The sequence below is a fragment of the Lissotriton helveticus genome, chromosome 1_1 (genome assembly GCF_964261635.1).
Source record: "Lissotriton helveticus chromosome 1_1, aLisHel1.1, whole genome shotgun sequence".
Classification (NCBI taxonomy): domain Eukaryota; kingdom Metazoa; phylum Chordata; class Amphibia; order Caudata; family Salamandridae; genus Lissotriton; species Lissotriton helveticus.
This window is the reverse complement of record NC_136057.1, coordinates 1137891727-1137910420: the sequence shown is the minus strand read 5'-3', so window position 1 is coordinate 1137910420 and position 18694 is coordinate 1137891727. Positions and strand designations below refer to the sequence as shown.

The window sequence follows — 18694 nt, the reverse complement described above, 5'->3', positions numbered from 1 at the left end:
CGTGTGCCTTCGTGATTCACTCTCCTTATCTTCTATATATACTGCATAATTTGCATCCTTTTATCCTGGAACTCTGGTCCACACTACAATAATTTTCAGCTATTTTTAGACTGTTAAAAATATGATGTTCTACATTTTGACTGAATATAATTTCCGGGACCACCTCTTAAAACATGTACTTTGCATTACCTTTATCTTATAGATTCCTCATGCTCACAAAACTTGTCCTGATGAAGATCTCAAATTTCTGAGATTGAAACACTGTCTACCTCTTGAACGACAAAAAACTCCTTTACTGTTTAAAAATTGTCTTAAGGAGTTTTTGCTTATGTTGTCAATGCAATGTATATTTTAAATATCTCCTCCACTCACCACATCACGTTCCTTTTCACTTTTTTGTGAGCACTGGATCTATAATCCAACTGTTTTGATCAATTGATATTGATAAATAAATGTACTATTGTTTCAATATCTACCTGTGTCCCATAATTTTCAATGTCTACCTTTGCTCCCTCCGGCATTTATCCAGTAAAGTGCCCCATGATTAACACTTTCTTAAAGTTAACAGTTCTTTCTTAGGACCTTTTGGCCTTACATGAACTATTGTTCTTTTCATAATAAGGAAAGGAGAAGGACTTTGCTGTGTGCTGTGTCCCCTTCTTGAGGAAAGTCTCCAAGGTCTTGAGTAGAGTTTGCCTCCTGTTTTTAAGTCTCAGGAACACAAAGACTTCACCCCCAGCTCCCCTGAACTGTCTTGCTGGGAGTTCTGACCTGCTAGAAGGCGTCTGTGACTGTCTTTGGCCTCTGGGGGTTGTTTCTGCTGTTAGGAGCTGGAAAAAGCAACGCAACTACTAGAAAATTGACACATCGCGCTTCTTGCAACCGTTTTCTGATGCAACGCTGTGGTGTGAGAAGAATACCCCTGCATCCCTGCGACACTGCCAAAACCGATGCAGCACCTGTCGCCGCTGCAAGAATCGGTGCATCGAGGGATCGCAGCTGAAGAAATCGACACAGTGTCGCTCAACGACGCCGCATCGTTCGCTGATGCATCCTGGATTTCCACGCATCGTCCCTGTACTGCAAGTTTTCCCAGACACATCACATCCGCGGATCGGAGTCGTCTCAGAATCGACACATCGCTTCCCCGTAGAGACCAGACCCAACGCACTGCTCCCCTGTGCCCAGCAGAAGTGTCGCATCACATTCATGAAGGTCTTAGGAAACAACACATCTTTGTTTTTCGATGCTCCCATCGCTGCAGCTTTTTGGCTGGGTGTATTTATTGCAGCGACAGGTACTTTGCAAGAAATCCCGCATCCATAGTTTTCTATGGACTCAGTTGCTAAAACCTTTTGAATGTCATTTTTCTGAATACTTGTATGTTGGGTTTTTGTCATTTTGGTCTTGTTGAGTAGATAAAGATACTTTACTTTTCTAAACTGGTGTGGTGTCCATGTGTGGTATTATCACTGTATTACTGTTTATTTTAAGTACAAAATCTTTACACATTGCCTTTGGGATAGGCATGTCTGCTCCTGCCAAGCTACCCAGGAGGTGAGCTGGGGTTATCTAAAGTTTGTATCCTCCTTACCCTGACTAAAAGCAAGGGTCCCTATTTGGACTAAGGTGCCTAGCTCTGCCAACTAGAGACCCTCATTTCTAACACAATACAATGATAAAATGACCAGATAGTTATAGCAAAGGTTTACACCAATAGATGGATTTATACTACGGTCACTGACTAACTTGTTTAGGATAAAAATATTTATTTGATCAAGAAATTTCATAAGATACCAATAAATGAATTGCTGTGAGCATTTAAACAAAATTGTACAGCCTCTTTTATTATCCTCAATTTAATTCTCTAAAATGTTTCCATTGATACTTCTTTCAAATGTCCCAAAGCTTCGGGCACCGACCGATTATATGACTCATTGAGGGGGGCCTTACCTGCTTGGAAGCACTACGCTGTTTGCTACTGGGGCACTTTCTTGAGCCCGGTTCTTGAGCCCGTCTTGCCCCCACTGACTGCACTGCTGTCCGGGGTCTCCTCCCGCCGCCGCAGCTCCACAACATTCGAGTGCGGTCGCAGTGGGGGGGGGGGGGGCGGGGGAACCTGTCAGGGGACTACAAGAGCCAGCAGCCTTTGCAGCCAGAAGCCGCCTTTACCCGCGCAAGGAGGCGCTTACATTTCCGGCTACCCCCGGTGGAGCGGGGGCCTTACCTGCTTGGAAGCACTACGCTGGTTGCTACTGGGGCGCTTTCTTGAGCCCGGTTCTTGAGCCTGTCTTGCCGCCACTGCCTGCACTGCTGTACGGGGTCTCCTCCCGCCGCCGCAGCTCCACAACATTCGAGCGCGGTCGCAGTGGGGGGAAGAGACCCGTCAGGGGACTACAAGAGCCAGCAGCCTTTGCGGCCGGAAGCCGCCTTCACCCGCGCCAGGAGGCGCCTAAATTTCCGGCTACCCCGGGTGGAGCGGGGGCCTTACCTGCTTGGAAGCACTACGGTGTTTGCTACTGGGGCGCTTTCTTGAGCCTGGTTCTTGAGCCTGTCTTGCCGCCACTGCCTGCACTGCTGTCCGGGGTCTCCTCCCGCCGCCACAGCTCCACAACATTCGAGCGCGGTCGCAGTGGGGGGGAGACCTGTCAGGGGACTACAAGAGCCAGCAGCCTTTGCGGCCGGAAGCCGCCTTCACCCGCGACAGGAGGCGCTTACATTTCCGGCTACGGGACAAGGGCGGGACCGTCCTAGGCCGTCACAGGCTGAAGGAGGCCGGGCTGGGCCACCCCTACAACGTGACAGGCAAGAACTATATCAGAACACTATCAAGTAATTGGGACTGGTCATATTATATGCTGTATTCTGTTTGTGGAATATTGGGGTTGCTTAAATCAAGTAAAACCTGTTAATAACATTGGATATGGCCTTGCTATGTGGCAAGGAGAGAAAGTCAACACATAACACGCTAGGTGGTAGCGTGACAGGAACACTTGATAACTTTATTACTCGAGCGGCCGTGGTACTAGAGCGTGAGATAGCGCTCACTGAGAAGCGACTATCCTTGGACCTTATGTGTTCCAAACGATCCTCGTTAGGTAAAATCAAGAATGCCATCACGCCAGATAAATCCACCACAACAAGAACCAGCGAGACTAGCCTGCGAAGCCCAAGCCTAGGACAGGGAGGCTATAATACCATTTCCTCCTCCCTTATCTCCTTAGATAGTACCCTTTCACCAGATGTAATCCTCCCGATTGTTATACCTTCAAAGAAGGGGACCGGTGTTGAGAATCTGAATTCGATAGAACAATGCAAGAATCAAGAGGGAAAAAGGAAAAGGGGGGGGGGGGCTGCCAAAAAGGGAGCAAATCAAAAATTGCCTAAATCTTTAATAAACCTGCAAAATCAGCCCCAAGAAACGATATACCACCTGTTAATACACCATTGGCTCAAGTAAAAGAGCAGCTCAAACCTATTCATAATGATCCCCCCAAACGCCCATCTTGTACCATACAAGACCCTAGTGAGTCGGTAGGGCTTTTAGCACAAGTGGAGCAGTTGTTAAAATCACTTATGCTGCCCCTCATAGAAAGATTGAAGGTTATAAATCAGAACCTGGGTAATATCCAACGGGAAACCACAGAAAATACCTTATCATTGGAAAGTCTTTCTGCTAGCTTACAAATGGGGGCCACTAGGATCTGCCAGAATAATCAGAACATTAACTCATTGCCACCTCCCTGTCTGGCCCCAACTACCACAGAGGTAGGGAACGCCATTGGAACTCAGGGGTTTAAGGAAGGGAGCATTAACAAACAGAGGGCTATAAGTTCATTAGTTAACTTAGCTAATAACAACAAGTCTGTAAAACCAGCTTCCCCTTTGTTAACACAGGGTAAGGGCAAGCATAATGTAGTTGTTCCCGATAGATACATGACTAATTCGCATGTTATTGACCTACCGCCTGAATCAACAACTCTGGTGGTAGTATTAGGCAATGTTCCACCACTCCCTGAAGGAAAGAAAGAAGATTATGGGCAATTAAAAAATAAGGTAACTCATTGGTTATCACATAATACCAGGGAAGGACAAGGAGTTGGACACAATATTATCATGGCGCGACAGGTTTCTTGGTTGGGAAGCTCTTGTAAAACAAGAAATGGTGATTGCATTGTGATCAACTTCAACTGCTGATCAATAGTAGAAAGGATCCTTAGGGATGCAGAGTATGTAGGGGGATCTAATGGTCCAGGTACAGAGATTTTGCCCCTTGGTTTTTTCTATAGGTCAGTGTTACAGGATCACCAGAACAGCTGGAGGATGGGACATAACGATAGGCCACCTAATAACAGGGGACATCTAGAAAAGAGAAAACCTCTGATGAGTTTGCTAAGGGTACCGACGTGGAGTGGGTACGGGGTTCTTTCTCCCTTAGATGTATCCAATCGCTATGCAGCCCTTTCTGGGCTCAACGATTGTGACTGACTGGGCGAAGATCGCACTACTTATAAATACGATGACAGCACTACTATGGCTAAAACTATTCACCCCCCAACAGCCAGCTTAGGGTGCGAGTCTGCAGCTAAGGTGGCCAATACTGTTCAATATGCATCCCATATAACGGCTACCTGTTTCAAGGTGACCCTGCCTGCCCCCCCATTGGAGGTTAATTTGTGTTACGAGGAATCATCCCATGATCACAACATACTTTCCTGGAATGTTGCAGGGCTGGCGGGTAAAGTTGTAGACCCTTTATGGGTCCGGTTTGCCAGCAAATCTATTCTACTATTATAAAGAGAGAACACAACCCTTTGAGCCAGGTAAACTCGGGAACCACAGCGCCAATACACACACCCGATACATCCTTGAAATTGTCAGGGTGTGTAGATGGACATAGGCTACATAAAATTTTTAAAAACGTAAATTTAAAAAATTAACTTTAAAAACAAAGTAGTCCCCTGAAAGAAGCGCCGGCCGCGACGTCTGCATCATGACATCGGGACAGCAGGGAGGAGCGGCGTTCAGGAGAAACAGGAAGAGCGGAGGACATGATCGCGGGGAGGAGCTGCGGACAGGCGGGGAGGAGCGGCGAGTGGCGAGCGGCGGACAAGCGGTAATGACCAGCGAGAAGCGGAGGAGCAGTGGAGCGGTAAAATCAGCAGCGTGAGGAGGAGCGGCGAGTAAGGTAAGTGAACCATCCAAGAGCCGCGGTAAGTGAACCATCCAAGAGCCGCGGGTGCGCAACGAGGGACGGGCGGGAGCCATGGGTGCACGCAAGCCTGAAATGCTGCCCCCAGCCCCCTTCTGCCCCGGGCAACGCTGCCGCAAGCCTGAAATGCTGCCCCCAGCCCCCTTCTGCCCCGGGCAACGCTGGGGCGGGCTGCTAGTATTCTATAATCTGCCTACAAGAAACAGGGCACGTGAACTGTAATATCTCTTTGGAAGGGTATAGGGCCTTTTACGTCCCAGCAAACAGAGCAACTAGTGGCAGGGCGACCGGAGGCCTGGCTATATTTGTATCGCTAGCTCTAAGGTGTAGTATCAGGGATATTCCCCTAGATAGCAGAAATATACAGGCCATTTCCCTGGGTCACAAAAAAAGCACTTTTATTGTGATTAACTTTTATAACGCTCCCACTAAAGATGCAGTATGTGGGATTACTGAATTGAATAACCTTGTCAAGCAGGGGCTTGGTACCATTAGAAAAAATATGCTCATTGCTGGTGACTTCAATGTTCATTTATGCGGTGACCGCAAGTTACACACGCGGGAGTCATTGGGTTGCCCATTGATATCAGGGCTTCATTTTGAGCACACAAGACAAGGGAATGTGCTAAATACTATGCTTGATGAGCAGGATCTATTTTGTGCTTTGGGTTTTGCTCCACCCCTAAGTAAACAAAAAAATCCCACCTTTAAGGGTAGAGGTAACGGAACTTTTATAGATCACATTTTAGTATCCAGAACTATCCTACCACTTTTACAGGGTTTTTCTATAACCTTGAGTGAGTATAGTGATCACAACTCAGTCTGCGTGACCATCCGGGGGAATCTTATGAAGAAAAAGGGAAGCGCAGCAGGTAGCAATAGCATGCAACCTGTTGATGGTGGTCGGCGAATCAAATGGAGCAAAGTACTTCCGTCCCTTTTTTTTAGATACACTCAAGGCCGTCTGTAATGAAGAATTCTCATGTTGTCCTAATGCTGATTCATTACCAACAGGAATTCTAGAATCCTTTGGGGGGATAGCATCTAAAGCGGGTAATATGTTACTTGATCAAAGGAGAATTAGTACTTCAAGTGACCCTAGGTGGTTCTGCCATACTTGCTCTTTGGCAGCAAGAAATCTTAAGGCAGGTTTGAAAAAAAAAACAGGGATGGTCCTCTAATCTATACCCTTAGAAAGAATTATAAAAATGCACTGGCCAAACGTAAGGCGGAAATTAAAGAAACATTATGGAGAGAGCTTTTGGATCCAATGACCCTAGCAAGCAGCTCTAAATTTTGGAGCACCATTAAACGATCACCTTTTTTAGGGGAAGGGGTCGGTGAAGTGGGCTCCAACATACCAGAGGACGAATGGGTAAAGCATTTTTGTAGTATTTTTAAAAATACGCCCACTCTGATGAATGATTCTGATATACAAAGGGATATGAATGTCGTGACGTTTAAGTCTAATGAAATAGAAGAGGGCATAGATAACCTTACTAATAAAAAGGCCCCTGGCCCGGACGGTGTTCCACCGGACCTTTTTAAATCAAACCCCCTTTCTGGGCCCGGATCCTGAGCGCGGTGGGAAATGCTGCAGCGAGAGTAGGCTGCCCAGAGTCATGGGGAGTTTCAACAATTGTTTCTGTATTCAAGAAGGGATACCGGAATTGTACAAAGAATTACAGGCCAATTTCCCTGATTGATTCAGTAGTTAAAGTCATTGGGAGTGTCATCTTAAAAAGACGGTCTACCTGGGCGGACGAGAAAAAGATCATATCCGACATACAATATGGATTCCGCCCAGGTCACTCAACCATGGCCCAATGTTTGAATCTCTACTTGATCCTAGGTAAGTACACCATCGCTTGAACTGGAACTATCTACATTGCCTTCATGGACTTATCTTTTGCCTTTGATTGCGTTAATCAGGAAAAACTGTGGCAGTCCATGGAGGCCATGGGAGTGGAGCGAAATTTGTTGGACTTTCTGAGGGATCTCCATAGAGACACTGAGGACAATATCAGATACACCAGTAGCCTGAAGGTATCCAGGAATTTTAAAATTGAAAGAGGGCTTTGGCAGGGGTGCATACTTGCCCCCTTTCTTTTTAACCTCTATATTAACGATCTAGAAAGTGCACTATTAGACACAAGGGCTGATTATCCCTATGTGGGAAGGCGAGGACTGCCCGTCCTGCTATATGCGGACGACGCAGTCTTCCTGGCCCGTACCCCAAGAGCCTTGCAAACCCTGCTTGTTGCTTTTCACGACTTTATGGCCAAATGGGATTTGTTAATAAATAACACTAAATCCTTTGTGATGCAGGTAGGGCTGCGCCATAAAAAACAATACCCTTTTATAGTAAATGGGAAGAGGGTACCTAATTGCACAACCTTCTCCTACTTGGGAGTCTTATTCGATCACCGGCTGAATTGGGTAGCTCTTTTAAATAAAAAGAGGGGTGAGGTTACTCGGGCGAATACCGCGTTATTTGGTTTCGCAGCCAAAATGGGGAATCGACCGGTAATAGCTATGTTAAAAATGTACCGGGCTAAGTCCTTATCAACAGCTAGCTATGGGAGTGACCTTTGGGGGTATACTGATCTTGAAGGCCTACAAGTGACAGAAAACAACTTCTTGAAATATCTGTTGAGCGTTCCCCAGGGGACAGCGAATCTGTCAGTACATGAAGAAACCGGTATGCCATATATAAGTGACACCTTGGCCTTACGTCCTCTCATTTTTTGGTTGAAATGTTGGCTTAATAAGGACATAGGTCTTACACATGATCTTATGAAAGAGGTTCTGAGTTTAGATCATATGAACAATATTCCCTGGGTTAATTACCTGAAAACTAGTTTTAGTAAGGTGGGACGTCTGGACTTGTTTTTAAATCCTGAAAGAATTACTAGTTTAGATGTGCTGATCATAAAGAACTCCTTCACCCACTTGAAAACAATGGAAAGAGAGGAGAAGGAAATGCTGAAGTCAAGTGTGAGGTCACATCTGTTAATAAAAACCACCTTAGGCACAGAATTATATCTTGAGTGGCCTCCTCCAGCTTATGATCGTTTTTTGTTAACTAGGTTTAGATTTAATCTCTTTCATTTTTTATTAGCAGTGCCAAGGGGCTGTCACAGGGGGATGGTGTTAGCATCCTGTGGCTGCGACAAGTCTCCACAGGATTTGCTTCACTTTATGTTCTTTTGTACATATTACAAAATGCCCGGGTTAATTTATTTAAAAAGGATTTTTAAAAAGCTAAACTTTGTGCAAGTACGTCCCGCCCTTTTTTATCTGCAACTTTTAAAACCTGATTGTATCCCATTCGTAGCCGGATATCTGAAATGTGCAATGAAATATAGAAGATGCCTAGAATTGTAAAAGTGGATATGACGATTTTATGTTCTTTCCCTCTTTCTGTACATTAACGTTTACATCTGCTTGCCACTACTGTTCTTATCCGTCATTTGTAAAATCAGTGTTTTTTATTTGGTGATTGTGCCGTATTTTAATCTTTTGACTTTTATGGTTTCTTGCAAGTAAACCGAATAAAGTATATATGATGATGATGATGATGATGACTCATTGAGTCTTCCTTTTAGCCATATAGCCTACATCCAGATACTCCGGAGCAGGTAACGTTCCCTGGTCCTTCAAATTGGGAGATTTGAGTATACATTAATCTAAATCTTAAACATTTCATTTTTTACATGGGCTTACAAATTCAAAAAGATATACGATTGTTTTATTTTGGCTTAGGAGCCTAAAACCAAATCTACATGTTTATATTTCAGTGATACTAAAAAGTCTTCCTAACGGCTATTATCCAACAGAGAGCTGGTCCTGAAGGGTTGGTCGCCAATCATTTGCTCCGGTTTTCCACTTGCTTTACTAAGTGGGTGTGTGTCAGAGTTCTGCTAGCCACCATTAAAGTTCCATAGTGATGTGTCTCTTCCAAAGAGGACAACTTCAATGTTGTGCATAGCTAGTATTAGGCAGATGGTTTTCATCAAGGTGGTGATTTTGGACACACAGGAAGTGACATCTGTTTCAATGCTTGGTGTTTTGTGAGAAAGGGAGAGGATGAAACTGGTGTTATCTGCACAGGGAGGATATTGATTCTGTGGGTGTAGGTGATGCTGGCCAGTGTGGTTACATAGTTGTTGAAGAGAGTGGGGTGAGTGATGATCCCTTGGACCCAGGCAAAAGGAGTCAGGCTGACTTACTGGGTGCGAACTGTTAAGAAGGAGCAGATGCAGCAGAGCACAGGACCTTGCATGGCAGCTTCATGGAGGCATTGAAAGAGGATGGGGTGTGAGACTGTTGAAGGCGATAAATAGGTTTAGTAGAATAAAGGCAGCTGTGTTTCCTATATCCATGATTAGTTTGATATCTGTAGCATTGGTGAGTGTGGTCCGGCGTTGAGGAGGGATTAGAATTAAGGTGAGCAGATAGATGCTGAATATGATTTCTCCAGGACTTTTGCTGAGAAGGGTACCAGGAAGATCGGTTGGTGGTTGCCTGGCAATTTTGGATCAGCTGAGGCCTTCTTTAGGAGTCGGAGTACGCTGGTGTGCTTCTATGCTTCAGGGAAGTTGGTTGTGTTGATCAAGTCATTCAGTATTGGGGTTAGGGCTGCGCTCATGGGGTGAACTTCTTTGGCAAAGATAATGTGAAGGCAGGCATCACAGGGTGCTCCAAAGTGTATGGGCTGTATGATAGATGAGTTTTTATATGTGGTGAAGGTGGGCCAGGCAGTCAAAGTGATTTTCTGTGGGTTGGTCTCAATGAGCAAGAGGGCTGAGAGGGTGTACTGATCCAGCTGGAGTTCGAAGTTGCAATAGATGTTGTTGATCTTGCCTCTGAAAAAGGACAGCTGGGTGCAAAGGTCTTGTGATGGGATAGGACAAGTGGGAATGCTGCCAGAGAGGAAAATTCCTACACAGTTTCCTTGGTGCAGTTATAGATATGGTTGGTGAGAGTGTTTTTTTTGGAGGCTCTGATTTGCATTTAGTATCGTCTGAGAGCGGTAACACAAAAACATGATGGACGGAATGTTGAACATTGTCAAACATTCACCCCGAGTCACAGATCTGGGTTTAACCCATCGTTATTTTGCTCACCACGCCAATTCCAGTTCGGACCCAGCCATATGCAAGTCAGCTTAGACCCTGTTCCCAATGGGAAGAGTCCAGCCCGAACTGCCAGGCCAGTGCATCCCTGGACTAGAAAACAAGCATCCTGAAACCGGTTTTGGGGCATCACCCCTCATCAGCCAGGCTAGCTTGAAACCGTTGGCATAGCGAGAATGGTATGCCCAGACGTGGGTTCCCTGCTCACTTTGCCACTGGATTCAAGCTAGCCTGGCTGATGAGAGGCGTTACCTTGAAACCAGTCCCAGGATGCTTGTTTCCAGTCCATAAGTAACAGGGTCAAACTGATTTGCATATGGCTGATATGGCTGGGTCTGAACTGGGGTGGCAAAGTGAGCTAAAGAACGATGATGGATTCAACCCAGAACTGTGACTGGGGTGAGTGTCTGAAAAGTTTCTTTGCTCCATACATCATCTCCTTCTGTTTGCTTTGTTTCCCTAAGTTGGCAGGGTATGCCCAGACGTGGGTCCCTTTCTCATTTTGCCACTGGAACCAAGCTAGCCTGGCTGATGAGGGGGTGTTACCACGAAACCAGTCCCAGGATGCCTGTTTCCGGTCCAGGGAAGACCTGGCTTGGCAGTTCAGGCTGGACTGTTCCCATGAGGGACAGGTTCAAGAATGATTTGCATATGGCTGGGTCTGAACTGGGGTGGCAAAGTGAGCTAAAGAACGATGATGGATTCAACCCATATCTGTGACTGGGGGTGAGTGTCTGAAATGTTTCAGCACTTCGTCCATCCTCTCCTTGTGTTTGCATCGTCTGAGAGCTGACCTGCAGATACTCTTGTCCAATCCTCATGGTTCAGCCTCCATCTGTGTTTGACGTTTAAGTCGCTTGCAGTGGATTTTGGGGACTCAGAGTTCTTCTGTATACCAACTTGCTTTTGGCAGTCTTGGTGTTGTGGGAGGTGATCTTGGATCTTTGAGGCTCATGTTTCTTCCGGGATCTTTATCCAGTCTTGTTGAGTAGATTTCACGGGGGTAGTTCTGCGGAGGTTTGGTAGGAGCATGCTGAAATGCACACGGGCATTGGGAGCCAGGCGAGCAGTGTGGGATTGTCCACTGTGATTTTGTTGAATCTGTAGAATATGGGGATCTAGCAGGTATTCAGCGATGTGAGTGATGGCGTCCACTCGCCCGGTGAGTAGGAGGGTCGTTATGCCTTCTATGAGGTTGGTGGTGTTAGGGTCGGAGTGGTCCTTCAGGTGGTATTTGAGGTCAAAGAGGAGGAAAAAGCACTAGACTGGAGTACCAGGGTGCCGCAAAGTCCATGTGCTGGTGATATTGGTGCGTGGTCTGGGAGGTCGATATATGAAGGAGTAGTTGTTGGTGAGGTTTAGGTGTTCCATGCAATTGGTGGTCTTTGCGGAGATGGTGGCGCAGTTGATGTATTCTCTAAAAATGATGGCAAGTCCTCCTCTGGGTCTGTTCGTCCGGTCTTATGGTCTTGTATCCTGTTGGGATTGCCGTGGCGATGCCAGGGGCCAAAGTGGGGATCAGTCAGGTTTCGGTCAGGAGAGCAGGTCTGGTGAGAGGTCATACAGGAGGTCTCAGACTTTGGTGGTGTGTCTGGTGAGAGAATGAGTATTGAGGAGAAGCAGCAAATGGAGGAGGCAGAGAGTGACAAGAAGTGCAAGTCATGTGTGTTGAATGTGTCGGGTGGAGATGGATGGGGGTGAGCAGGTAAGTGGCTGGTGGCGCAGGAGAATGTCCCTTGGACGTTAGTAAGCGAGGCCCAGCATCAACAATGGGCAGATCGCCCAGGGTTCAGGTCGAGGAGGGATGTGGTAGTTTAACGGTGTGGGGAGCTGTGGGTGGGGTGAAGACGTGGGCATGGTGCAGGCGGCTTGCCTTTGACACACTTTCAGTACGTCCATGCAGCAGTTGCCACTAAGTAGGAGCGGGTGGGGGAGGAGCTTCAGAGGCAGTAAGCGGGGCTAGGGCAAGCGACAGGAGGGAGAGTTGCACAGAAGAAAGAGCAGGAAAGACTGCCGTGGGGGAAAAGGTAGCAAAGAGGAGGGTAGAAGAAGGAAGGTAAGGCAAACAGATGCTAAAGGAGAAAGCGGCAAGAGACAGAAAATAAAAGAGCGTCAAAGAGAAGAAAGAGGCAAAAAGGAGAGAGCAGTAAAAAGCAGCCAAGACACCTGAGGAGTGCAAGATTAGGAATGTCACCTAGAAGGAACACAAGGGGCAAAAGAATCAGAAAGAAAGGTCAGAGAGGCAGTGCGAGTGAGCAGGCCAGTAAAGGGAACGTGAGAATGAGTATCCAAATGGCAAAAAGCGAGTGAGAAGGCACAAGAGACCAAAAGAGCGTGAGAAGGCACAACAAGTGGCCCAGTGAGAGAAAAAAAAAAGTGAGAGAAAAAGAGGCAAAGAGCAAGTAGAGAGAGCAGAGAAAGTGCAGAAAATAGGAGAGCGATAAGAGATAAAGGAGAAAGAGCAGATGGGAGAGAAAGCACTAGAGGAGAATGGGAAGAGAGCAGAAGGGGCAGAAAGGGAGAGAGAGACAGAAGGAGGGAAGGGAGAGAGAGAGAGAGGGAGGAGAGGAGAGAGAGGGAGGAGAGGAGAGAGAGGGAGGAGAGAGAGGAGAGGAGAGAGAGGAGAGGAGAGAGAGGAGAGGAGAGAGAGGGAGGAGAGAGAGGGAGATAAAGATAGAGAGAGAAAGGAGCCTTGAAATAGCCCTGGAGCTAGGCCATAAAGCGCTGCATCTGCCCAGCGGACTGGACGCAAGTAAGGGTGCATATGTAGTCATTGGTAAGGCAAGACCTAGTTAATCTGTGGAACTTCCACCTCAACAACTTCAAGCATGTGAATCTATGAAAGATCCAATATTGGAGACCAGTATTTTGAAAGCCTTTTAGAATCATAAAACAACTGAAAAGTTACAATTCTCAGAACGTTTCAGAAAGTTTACTTAAAATGAAGGTGCACTGAGTAAGAGAAACGAGTCCTGGAAACTCAACTAGTAAATCAATGTCTGAAGAGGATCTCTAGAATTCTTTCATGCAGTAATATGAAAATAGTAAATGTTGTTTAGGATTTTCTTGAAGAAAGTAAAGACAAAGCCAGATAAATAATGAATGGAATGACATTCTGAAGCCATGTGACATAGTAAGGGTTGGACAGATTAGGCAATTTGTTTAGTTATATTTTAATAAAATCAGCAAAACTACTGCAACAAAATACGTCTAACATTTTGATTAGACCAAGACAACGCACCCTTGTCTTCAGCGATTCAGGATCTTCATTATATTCAGACGCCAATTCAGCCAACAGGTCAGAGGCATGATGAGGAAGCACTTCGTAGCTGCTACCTAAATGATATATTGCAATGTTAAACATTTGTTATTGGATTTCATCACCATATTCTAATCATGGTAAGTTACGGTGAACACTGAAAATGAAAGTATAGTCTTTTAGAAATGAAGTAGTGCATGAATACAATTCAGTGCCTGAATTGCACTCCATCGCCTGTCTTTATCAATATAATAAACTGCTACTGGAAGATGTAACAAAGCTCCCAATGGGCCAAGTGTCTTGTGTGAGACCTTCATGAAGGGCCAGATTTAGCTAAGAGCACTGTGCATTCCAGGACTTACAATGCAGGCAGGTGGCATATGTAGCATGTGGCCACTTGGGAATGGTAAAATAACTCTTTGCCCAGTTATCTCTTATAATTCTTGGTAATAGCCAGTTTTGAGTTTACCCTATTTGGGTATTCTTTAGGTTTTGTTTCCATTGATCAAACCCAATAGGGGATGAAAGATGAATGAAAAGTGCCATACCAGATTAACTTGAAAATCTTTACAAGGTACAGTGGACTGCACTGTTGCAGTACAAAAAAGATCACATTTGCTCTGTAATTAATTACTTTTTAAAAACTCATGTTTAGCACCAGAAATGTTTGCTGCATGCAGAAATTCACATCAGGCCTCCAATAGGAAGCCTCTATTTCTGCTCTAATAGTCTAAACTATTATCCTACTATGAAACCTGAAGTCCACGAAGTCACCCTCAAAATGTATTTCTTCATATAAATGAACAAAAATAAATTCCACCTGGGTACGCCATTTTCCAGTATGGTGATGATGAGAGTTTGTGTGACAGACCTTCATGAGTCCATAAGAAATTATTTTAGCACTTTCTTGATGAGCTCAAGGGTGTGAAAACAAGTGGATGTGACTGTGTTGTGTTCAGTTGGTCAATGAGATTAGGTTTTCACTCACGATGCCTAGGTCCTGGCCGAGTTGGGTAGGAATGGAGCCGGTCCAATTTCTACTTTCCAAAGAGGACCACTACTGTTTTATCACTGTTGAGTTTCAAGAAGTTGATTCTCATCCATTCCACAACCGCGGACACACAGCTCATTAAGTTTGCTAATGTGTTTGAGGTGTCAACAGATAGGGAGTCAATGAGGTACATGTTGTTGAGGTATGAGATGATGCTGAGTCTGTGTGCGCAGATTATGTTTCCAAGTGGGGTAATGTTCAATGTTGAACAGTGAAGGGCTCAGTGAGGAGCTTTGAGAGTTGCCACAGATCAAGTTTCAGGTGCCAGACAATCCATTGAAGTGCCGAGCTGCAGATTCCAGTCTTGTGGAGGCATTGAATAAGGATTGAGTGAAGGTGTTAAATGCAGATGGAAGCTCAAGTAGGATGACTGCAGCTTTCTCCCCTTTGCCCATGGTGCAGCAGATGTTATCGATGGCAGCTATGAGGGCTGCCTCTGTGCTGGGTCTGAATCTGGATTAGGATCGGCCCAGGAAGTAGTTGGCACGGAGGTGGTCAGCCAGTCAGGTGTGGGGCAAAAGGGGTCTGTAGTTGGCCAGTGTCTTGGGACCCTCTGAGGGTTTCTTTAGGAGTGGTAAGATGGTATGTTTCCAAGAGTCTGGGAAGGTGGACAGAGAGGTATTGAGAGTGGGTGTGAGGACCGAGCACACAGGGTCAAGTCTTTTGGTAAAGATGAAGTGTGATACAAAAGGGGATGATGGAGGGAGCGTTTGAGCAAATCAAACACTCACCCCCAGTCAACTGATCTGGGTTTAATCCATCACCATTCTTTAGCCCACTCAGCCACCCCAGTTCAGACATGGCTATATGCAAATCAGTCTGACCCTGTGCCTCATGGGAACAGTCCAGCCCGAACTGCCAAGCCATGTCTTCCCTGGACCGGAAACAAGCATCCTGGGACCGGTTTCGGATTCATAATCCTCATCAACCAGGCTATCTTGAATCCAGTGGCCAAGTGAGCAAGGGACTCACGTCTGAGCATACCCTGCCACACTTAGGGCGAACAAAGAGATACAAAAGGGGATGATGGACGTAGCGTTTGAGCAAATCAAACACTCACCCCCAGTCAACTGATCTGGGTTTAATCCATCACCATTCTTTAGCCCACTCAGCCACCCCAGTTCAGACATGGCTATATGCAAATCAGTCTGGCCCTGTGCCTCATGGGATTGTCCAGCCCGAACTGCCAAGCCATGTCTTCCCTGGACCGGAAACAAGCATCCTGGGACCGGTTTCGGATTCATAATCCTCATCAGCCAGGCTATCTTGAATCCAGTGGCCAAGTGAGCAAGGGACTCACGTCTGAGCATACCCTGCCACACTTAGGGCGAACAAAGCGATACAAAAGGGGATGATGGACGTAGCGTTTGAGCAAATCAAACACTCACCCCCAGTCAACTGATCTGGGTTTAATCCATCACCATTCTTTAGCCCACTCAGCCACCCCAGTTCAGACATGGCTATATGCAAATCAGTCTGACCCTGTGCCTCATGGGAACAGTCCAGCCCGAACTGCCAAGCCATGTCTTCCCTGGACCGGAAACAAGCATCCTGGGACCGGTTTCGGATTCATAATCCTCATCAGCCAGGCTATTTTGAATCCAGTGGCCTAGTGAGCAAGGGACTCACGTCTGAGCATACCCTGCCACACTTAGGGCGAACAAAGCGATACAAAAGGGGATGATGGACAGAGCGTTTGAGCAAATCAAACACTCACCCCCATTCAACTGATCTGGGTTTAATCCATCACCATTCTATAGCCCACTCAGCCACCCCAGTTCAGACATGGCTATATGCAAATCAGTCTGACCCTGTGCCTCATGGGAACAGTCCTGCCCGAACTGCCAAGCCATGTCTTCCCTGGACCGGAAACAAACATCCTGGGACCGGTTTCGGATTTCATAATCCTCATCAGCCAGGCTATCTTGAATCCAGTGGCCAAGTGAGCAAGGGACTCACGTCTGAGCATACCCTGCCACACTTAGGGCGAACAAAGCAATACAAAAGGGGATGATGGACGGAGCGTTCGAGCAAATCAAACACTCACCCCCAGTCAACTGATCTGGGTTTAATCCATCACCATTCTTTAGCCCACTCAGCCACCCCAGTTCAGACATGGCTATATGCAAATCAGTCTGACCCTGTGCCTCATGGGAACAGTCCAGCCCGAACTGCCAAGCCATGTCTTCCCTGGACCGGAAACAAGCATCCTGGGACCGGTTTCGGATTCATAATCCTCATCAGCCAGGCTATCTTGAATCCAGTGGCCAAGTGAGCAAGGGACTCACGTCTGAGCATACCCTGCCACACTTAGGGCGAACAAAGCTATACAAAAGGGGATGATGGACAGAGCGTTTGAGCAAATCAAACACTCACCCCCAGTCAACTGATCTGGGTTTAATCCATCACTATTCTTTAGCCCACTCAGCCACCCTAGTTCAGACATGGCTATATGCAAATCAGTCTGACTCTGTGCCTCATGGGAACAGTCAAGCCCGAACTGCCAAGCCATGTCTTCCCTGGACCGGAAACAAGCATCCTGGGACCGGTTTCGGATTCATAATCCTCATCAGCCAGGCTATCTTGAATCCAGTGGCCAAGTGAGCAAGGGACTCACGTCGGAGCATACCCTGCCACACTTACGGCGAACAAAGCGATACAAAAGGGGATGATGGACGGAGCGTTTGAGCAAATCAAACACTCACCCCCAGTCAACTGATCTGGGTTTAATCCATCACCATTCTTTAGCCCACTCAGCCACCCCAGTTCAGACATGGCTATATGCAAATCAGTCTGACCCTGTGCCTCATGGGAACAGTCCAGCCCTAACTGCCAAGCCATGTCTTCCCTGGACCGGAAACAAGCATCCTGGGACCGGTTTCGGATTCATAATCCTCATCAGCCAGGCTATCTTGAATCCAGTGGCCAAGTGAGCAAGGGACTCACGTCTGAGCATACCCTGCCACACTTACGGCGAACAAAGCGATACAAAAGGGGATGATGGACGGAGCGTTTGAGCAAATCAAACACTCACCCCCAGTCAACTGATCTGGGTTTAATCCATCACCATTCTTTAGCCCACTCAGCCACCCCAGTTCAGACATGGCTATATGCAAATCAGTCTGACCCTGTGCCTCATGGGAACAGTCCAGCCCGAACTGCCAAGCCATGTCTTCCCTGGACCGGAAACAAGCATCCTGGGACCGGTTTCGGATTCATAATCCTCATCAGCCAGGCTATTTTGAATCCAGTGGCCTAGTGAGCAAGGGACTCACGTCTGAGCATACCCTGCCACACTTAGGGCGAACAAAGCAATACAAAAGGGGATGATGGACGGAGGGTTTGAGCAAATCAAACACTCACCCCCAGTCAACTGATCTGGGTTTAATCCATCACCATTCTTTAGCCCACTCAGCCACCCCAGTTCAGACATGGCTATATGCAAATCAGTCTGACCCTGTGCCTCATGGGAACAGTCCAGTCCAAACTGCCAAGCCATGTCTTCCCTGGACCGGAAACAAGCATCCTGGGACCGGTTTCGGATTCATAATCCTCATCAGCCAGGCTATCTTGAATCCAGTGGCCAAGTGAGCAAGGGACTCACGTCTGAGCATACCCTGCCACACTTAGGGCGAACAAAGCTATACAAAAGGGGATGATGGACAGAGCGTTTGAGCAGATCAAACACTCACCCCCAGTCAACTGATCTGGGTTTAATCCATCACTATTCTTTAGCCCACTCAGCCACCCCAGTTCAGACATGGCTATATGCAAATCAGTCTGACCCTGTGCCTCATGGGAACAGTCCAGCCCGAACTGCCAAGCCATGTCTTCCCTGGACCGGAAACAAGCATCCTGGGACCGGTTTCGGATTCATAATCCGCATCAGCCAGGCTATCTTGAATCCAGTGGCCAAGTGAGCAAGGGACTCACGTCGGAGCATACCCTGCCACACTTACGGCGAACAAAGCGATACAAAAGGGGATGATGGACGGAGCGTTTGAGCAAATCAAACACTCACCCCTAGTCAACTG

General features: G+C 46.7%; 1 protein-coding gene across 1 annotated transcript in view; it reads right to left on the bottom strand.

Annotated features, from left to right (window-relative positions):
• The window catches only part of LRRIQ1 (leucine rich repeats and IQ motif containing 1), a 1358071-nt gene that overhangs the window by 1207890 nt on the left and 131487 nt on the right, over positions 1-18694 (bottom strand). Inside the window, exon 3 of the mRNA XM_078678880.1 lies at positions 13592-13686. Within this exon, the coding sequence (XP_078535006.1) occupies positions 13592-13686 (95 nt within the window). The remainder of the gene's footprint in view (positions 1-13591; positions 13687-18694) is intronic.